Source organism: Impatiens glandulifera, chromosome 2, assembly GCF_907164915.1.
Source record: "Impatiens glandulifera chromosome 2, dImpGla2.1, whole genome shotgun sequence".
NCBI classification, from domain to species: Eukaryota; Viridiplantae; Streptophyta; class Magnoliopsida; order Ericales; family Balsaminaceae; genus Impatiens; species Impatiens glandulifera.
Window position 1 is genome coordinate 64,706,120 of NC_061863.1, and position 7,274 is coordinate 64,713,393.

Below are 7,274 nucleotides of genomic sequence, written 5' to 3' on the forward strand. Positions count from 1 at the left end.
TAGAAGGCAGATTTCTTAAATAAGAACACAAAGTTGATGGAAGAAAGACAATAATGCTTTCAATTTGGCTCATGGCCCTTTTGAGAATGTTTTCTGGATTTGAGTTTGATATATAGCTAGCTACATTGCTCCTTATACATTTAAAAGGGTTTGAAATAACTCCCATTTTCAGAAACTTTGACATGCCAGAAATTTCAAGATTATGAAGGAGATAACATGAATTATTGAATTCTCTTTGCAGATTGTATCCCATCTAAGAACGCGATGCTTTCACAAGTAATTGTATCGATGAAGGCTATGCCATTGTACTCTTGTTATCCTGCAATTGCGGAGTATATAGTTGAGAAAGGTTGTACAAATTGTTTCCCTAGAGCAGCCGACATGAATTGGCTAGCCAATCTATTTTATCTTGTGATTTATCTTCTCATTATCGAGGTTACAACTTATTGGGTTCATAGATTGTTGATATTAAGCCACTTTATAAGCACCTTCACACCACTCACCACGGCTACAACAACCAAAACACTCTTTCTCCTTTTGTGGGTAAACTTCCAAATTAGTAACGATGATCTAATAATGTAACACAAGATCGAGATCAAACTAGTAACTAACACTGGTCTTCGGCAGGCCTAGCTTTCCATCCTATTGACGGAATATTGCAGGCCATGCCACAGTTGGTGACCTTATTCATAGTGCCAATACATTTCTCATTGCACGTTAATCTCATGTTCTTCGAGGCCATATGGACTGCAATGAACCACGACTGCATAAACCCAAAGAATTGGGTTCAGCCTACCATACCCTTCATCACACAACTTATCGTCACAATTATGGCTACTACACTATATTTATGGACTGGATCTTTGGAACCCTCTAAGACATCCAAAGGAGGATTAATTTTTTGAAAATATTTGTTTGTTTGGATGTGAAAAACATTATTGTATACATTTTGTGTTATTGTTGGAGATAGTCTTTTTCAATCGATATTATTTCATTTGTTTAAAGCTTATATTAACTTTGTTATTGAAACTGACAAGAAGTGAATGGATTGTTTTAAGGAAATTTATTATTGTTGTTTTTCTTAAGGTTTTAAGAAACTAATCGAATTTTCTAGACCAATCCGACCAAATTAAATAACCAACTATTTCTTAAACTGCTAAATTGAATCTAACATCTTGATCAGCTTGATTTACCGGTCAGTGTCTGTTGATTAAAACTAACTTTGATAACTAAACATTTCTCATAATAGTTAGCTTCTTCAATCATTCAATGTTTAAAAACTAAAAATAATAAGAAATTTTAGGTATCGATATATTATTTAACAATTATTTTGACAAAATAATAAAACTTAACCGTTAATAAATCTAAAACCGACTTCAAAATAACACATAAAAAATGAAAAACGCATTAAGAATGTTTTGAAGGTACTCATATAATAGTGAAAAGGTTTAGGACTGATTTCCTTTAGTTATTGACATTTACAAATAAAAAATAGTATAAATACATAATTACCCTTTGTAGGTAAATAGCATTGGAAACTTCCAAGTTCTAAGAATAAGAATTATTTGAAAAGTTATACTTTGAGCTAGTCGAGTAGATCAGGAATTGGTAAATCTTTCACCATTCTCATATCATCTTCCAGCCTTTCCAACATTTGTGCCATTTCTTCATACTGAAAACATCTCTCATCTTCCACAACAAAAACATGAACATCCCCATTAACTTCCAATGTGCTATAACCAGGAGTTTTCTTCATCTCAACTCTCCTCATTTCCTTTCTAATCCAAGCCACTTCATCCCATTTTCTTGCCATTGCAAAAAAGTTAGAAACCAAAGTATAAACACCCGGTTCCTCGATCTTCATCTTCAAAACTTTTTCAACCGCCACCATTCCAATTCGTATATTCCGATGATTACAACAACCAGACAGAAGAGAAACCCAAGTAGCAACGCCAGGCTCGGTCTTCATCGAAGATATAAGATCAAACGCTTCATTCACCATTCCTGCTCGAGAAAAAAGATCAACCATGCAAGTATAATGATTCTCAGATGGTTCGATTTTAAATTCCTTTACCATAACACTAAACCAATATTTACCCTCTTCAACCAAACCCGAATGACTAAACGCAGACAGAAGAGAAGCAAACGTTATATGGTCTGGTTCTGAATTCGTCTTTATCATCTTCAGAAACAACAAATGAGCTTCCTTTCCATGTCCATGAACTCCATAGCTAGCAATCATAGCATTCCATAATACTGTGTCTTTACAAACTATCTGATTAAACAAGATGTTCCCTGAGAAAAGAGAACCACATTTCGAATACATATCGATCAACGCGGTTCTAACTTGTTCAAAGTTATAACTAAGCGTTTTTATCACATACCCGTGAACAGAACGACCCAATTTGAAACAACCGAGTTGAGAACAAGCTAAAAGCGACCCAACAAGTGAAACAGGGTCGGGTTCAAAGCCGTTTTCAAGCATCTCTATGAATAACTCGAGTGCATTATTTGCGAAACCGTTTTGAGCATAACCGGAAATCAGAGCACTCCAAGTGACGACACTTTTGGTAGGAATTGTTTGAAATAAGCGATGTGCGAGCTGCAATCATCCCATCTTGGCGTACATATCGACTAAGCTGGTCTGAACTAATACATCAATCGACAGATCTCTTCTGATCATACTTCCATGGATGGAGAATCCAATTCTTCTGTCTTCAAGATTTGCACAAGCCTGGATCAAACCCAACATCACAACACTATCAAGTTCGAATCCTTCTTCTTGCATCTTCCTGCAGATACTAATAGCTTCAATAGCTTGCCCACTCTGTGCAAAACCCGTGATCATTGTTGTCCATGAAACGAGATCCTTTTTATGCATAGTTTCGAAAATAGATAATGCAATGTCCATTCTTCCACATTTGGTATAGAAATTCAAAAGGGAAGAGCTAACAAAGAGATCATTTAGATATCCGGATTCAACTACACTTCGACGAACTTCTTCACCCATATCAAAATCTAATAAGCTAGCACAAGCCTTGATAACTAGTGTAAATGTTGAGCTATCAGGTTTAACTCCGTCCCGACACATCGAACGGTAGAGATTAATTACCTCGGCAGGACGATCCTTGCGTGAATAAGCAACGATTAACGAATTCCATGCGCCTATCTTTCTCTGGGGCAATTGATCGAACACCTGGCGTGCTAAGTTCAACTGACATACTCTGGCATAAGAGGATATTAATTGTGGAATGGAATTGTCGTCGTCTTGGATGATACCAGATGTTATCAGGAGAGCATGAACTGTAGCAACTAATGGTGGGTCTGTACAAGCTAAGAGAAGGTGTTTTAAGCCATTGAAGTTTCCCCTCCTCCCCCATGGAAGGAGCCGCATATGTGATCTAGCTCGGAATCAAAAACTCTCCCAGAATTCTCTGGTAGCCATTAATTGTTGATCTTGCTTGCAACCAAGAATTTCCCGCTTACATCCTAAACAGGAAGGAAGAAGAGATTATAGGAAAATGTGTTCATCTCTCTCAACGCCCGCCTAATTTCAAATTACTCATTAATTATTCTTATTTTATTTTCTTACAAATTTATACAGACTTTCTTTAGGGAAATTGGACGAGGGTGACTTGATAATTTTTATTGATCTGATAACCACTTTATTTTTTTTTTTCTTTTTGACAAAAATACTTTTTTGGAGTAGTGCGAAAGGATTTTTTTTTATATATAAATATTTAAATTTTTTTATTTAGTCATTTTCTTTCTCTCTCTTCCCTCTCTTCTCTTGACGGCACGGCGGCGACGAAACCCTAAACCTAAACCTAAACGAACACATTATACAGATCGACGACGAAAACTCGTTCTAATATTAGGTAATTGGATCGATTTATGTTATTATTTCCATTGTGTTCATCTTTAAACCCTAAATCATGAGATTTTTTTATTGTTTATCTTATTGTTCATTTTATTGTTTATCTTGGTTGTTTATCTTGTCGATGATATGTTTGCAGTTGATGATGCTCTGATTCGGTTCCGTTTCAGGGAAGATTCATTTGATTTTCGCGACTTCACGTTTCGCGAAGGCCTTCACGTTTCGCGAAGGCCCAGACGGTCGATGAGCCATAATTTGTAAGTCAAGAACTTCTTCAGGTCGGTCTCTCTCTCTCCCTCCCTCGATCCGAATTAAGAATCATGTGAATGCTTATTGAATCTTCTTCTTCTAATGATTCATCTTTGATCTCGCCTAGATTATTTTCGGATTAATTTGTCTTATCATAATGTCTTCTTGCTTGCAACTTCAATCCCGTGCATTGCTAGTTAGGGCTAGCATTTCTATACTAGGATCTAATTGATTATTGAAGAATTCTATCCGTATTCGATTTAGATCATAACATAATCTCCTTTGTCATGTGTTTTGTTGGTCTCTCTTTGACAAAAGCAGAAGAAACAAGGTCAATTAGGGCTTGCAAGAGGAAGAAGATGGTGAAAGTATCCACCTTCTTTGGAATGACAATGGGTGCCTTCGTCTTCTGGCAATCCATGCCTTAGTTGGAAAATAAATATTTGGAGACTTAGATTTGCGAGTTTGTGACGGGCGTTATTTTTCAACAATTTCATGCTGTCATTTGACATTATATGAAAAATGTAGATAATGCTATATTTTGACATTATATGAAATTCAATCTTGAAATCCGCCAGATTCAATCAGGATCTCATTTCCATTTCGGAAGATCTTCACACTTTTTAATATATTTATTTTATTTTCTTTCACAATGGTTTATTTGCCGTATTGAAACGACTATTCATTTCATCGACCATCTAAATAATATATATAAATCAAAATCTATAGGAACCCACCACAACGCTTTATTTGAAACTGATATTTGTTACATGCATCTTTAACAGAAATCACAATTTAATAAGAAAATTGTCTAAAATTTCAACAATGATTTTGTAAGTTATTAGAACATACTATATTTGTAAGAGTATACATCTTTTTCTTAAAGATTGTACTCCTAAAAGAATGAAACTAATATACAAAAGAAGTTGTTTCCTTCCTCTCATGCTGGCTCTTCTGGCAACATCTCATGCCTTGAGAGGTGCAAGCTCACCGGCTTGGGATGCAAAGAAGGATTTGTAACCGGGTGAATCAAATGCAAAACCTATATGTTTAGATCCCTCTCGAGGAAGCCGTGCCATTGCAAATCTCCTCGATTCCTCTGGATTGAGCTATGTAGTACCAACCTCCACCAACCCTATACTGCTATTAATAGCTGTTTCATTTGCATGCATTTCCTGAACCATCTGGTGATCATAAGGGAAGGCCAAACATTCTGACAGTTGAGTCAACACTTGTAGAACTGGAAATGACTACAAATTTATAGATCACCAATGATTGATAAACTTAAAACTCAGCCAAGGCCACTACAACTCTCCATTTGAATAAGTATTTCTTATTCCTTCCTTGTACAATTGAGGGTACTGCTTTGAAAAAGATGCACTCACATCCTATTATAAAACACAAACAATTTACTTTTCCAATTCACGATTATCCAAAATAAATAGAATCAGTCAGAGGCGAAGATATACCTTGTCAAAAAGTCCAAGAACTAAAACTGATACTGAAGTGAAGATAAGATTATACAAAGACTAGAACGTGAAGGTCATCGCGAAACGTGAAGCCTTCGCGAAACATGAAGTCGCGAAAATCAAATGAACCAATATGAACCACAATGAAGTAATATGAACAATAAAAACATATTAAATTGATTTAGGTTAGGATTTGATTAAAAACAACATAAATCGTTTGAAATAAAGAATAGACAATAAGAACATAAATTGATTTAGGGTTTTTAGATGGAGATACTGGAAACATTAACATAAATCGATTTGGGTTAGGGTTTGAAATGAAGATATGGAGATAAGAACATAAATCTGTATTATAAACATCGATTGAGGGATAAAGTTTTCTCATCTTTGTAGATTCAGGGCATAGCCGTAATCCACTTAGTCACCGTAGGTTTAGGGTTCCGCCGCCGCCGTGCCGCCGTGCCGCCGTGCCGCCGTGCCGCCGTGCCGCCGTGCCGTCAAGAGAAGAGAGGGAAGAGAGAGAAAGAAAATGACAAAATGAAAAAAATTAAGTATTTACATAAAAAAGAATTCCTTGCGAAACGCGAAGTCCCTTCGGGTTACGCAAAAAGAGTATTTTTGTCCCAAAAAAATAAAGTGGTTATCAGAGCTATAAAAATTATCAGGTCACCACGGATGTAAATATATACTTCTTTAGGATCATTTCATTCAATTTCCCTTCTTTAATACATAAAACAAAAATGTAGCTGAAAAAAAATTTACAAATTATATTTTCTCATCTAAACTCAATAAAATTTTGAAAAAAAAATATTATTTTCAAACTCATATCGGGAGTATGTTTTCACACAATTTGAAAAATACATTCTTCCAAAATATATATATATATATATATATATATATTATATTTTCGTTCAATTTTTTATTATATCCACATTTTTATTCTTATTAAAAACCAATATATATATATATATATATATATATATATATTATATTTTCGTTCAATTTTTTATTATATCCACATTTTTATTCTAATTAAAAACCAACTCTTCTTTAAATTCATAGAATTTTAATTTTATAAATTTAAATATATATATATATATATAATTAAAAATAAATTATAATAAATAAAACAACTAAATATTATTATTAAAATAAAATATATTAAAAATAAATAAAAATATATTACCTAATAAATTCGCTTTTCTACACTATACTTTATTCTTCTAATAAAATACATTTTTAGACATTAAAGAATTTAAAATTCAATACATAAAAAATAAAATGTATTAGATATAAAATAAAATATATCACACTAAGCACAATTACAAAGTTAAAAGTAATATTAAAATTTAAGCTTTTAATTTTTTAAAATTATTTACTTTGAGTTATTTGATATTTTAAGTTATTTAATACACTTTTCAATCAGTTATCTAAATTTATATATATATTAGAATTCTTGAAATCAACTAAAATAATGATCTATTTAATGTCTAATATTTTATTTCAATATTGATGTAATAAATTTTATTTTAATGTAATATATTTTATTTAATTTTAATTATTTTATTTAGTATATTTAATTTTAATATATATATATATAATTAAAAATAAATTATAATAAATAAAACAACTAAATATTATTATTAAAATAAAATATATTAAAAATAAATAAAAATATA

General features: G+C 32.8%; 2 protein-coding genes and 1 pseudogene across 2 annotated transcripts; 1 reads left to right on the plus strand and 2 right to left on the minus strand.

The window, feature by feature from the left end:
• The first annotated feature begins 245 nt into the window (after nt 1–245).
• On the plus strand, nt 246–877 carry LOC124926407 (annotated as a pseudogene).
• A 497-nt stretch (nt 878–1,374) lies between these two features.
• LOC124926405 (putative pentatricopeptide repeat-containing protein At3g25060, mitochondrial) lies at nt 1,375–2,485 on the minus strand. Its single transcript, XM_047466629.1, has 2 exons — nt 2,098–2,485; nt 1,375–2,004 (listed from the first exon to the last, which is right to left on the minus strand). The coding sequence occupies exons 1-2, from the start codon at nt 2,483–2,485 to the stop codon at nt 1,586–1,588; spliced, it is 807 nt and encodes a 268-aa protein (XP_047322585.1). The 3' UTR covers nt 1,375–1,585.
• LOC124926406 (putative pentatricopeptide repeat-containing protein At3g25060, mitochondrial) lies at nt 1,375–3,394 on the minus strand. The gene is made up of 2 exons (XM_047466630.1): nt 2,385–3,394; nt 1,375–2,295 (listed from the first exon to the last, which is right to left on the minus strand). The coding sequence occupies exon 1, from the start codon at nt 3,392–3,394 to the stop codon at nt 2,609–2,611; it is 786 nt and encodes a 261-aa protein (XP_047322586.1). The 3' UTR covers nt 1,375–2,295; nt 2,385–2,608.
• Between the last annotated feature and the right edge of the window lie 3,880 nt (nt 3,395–7,274).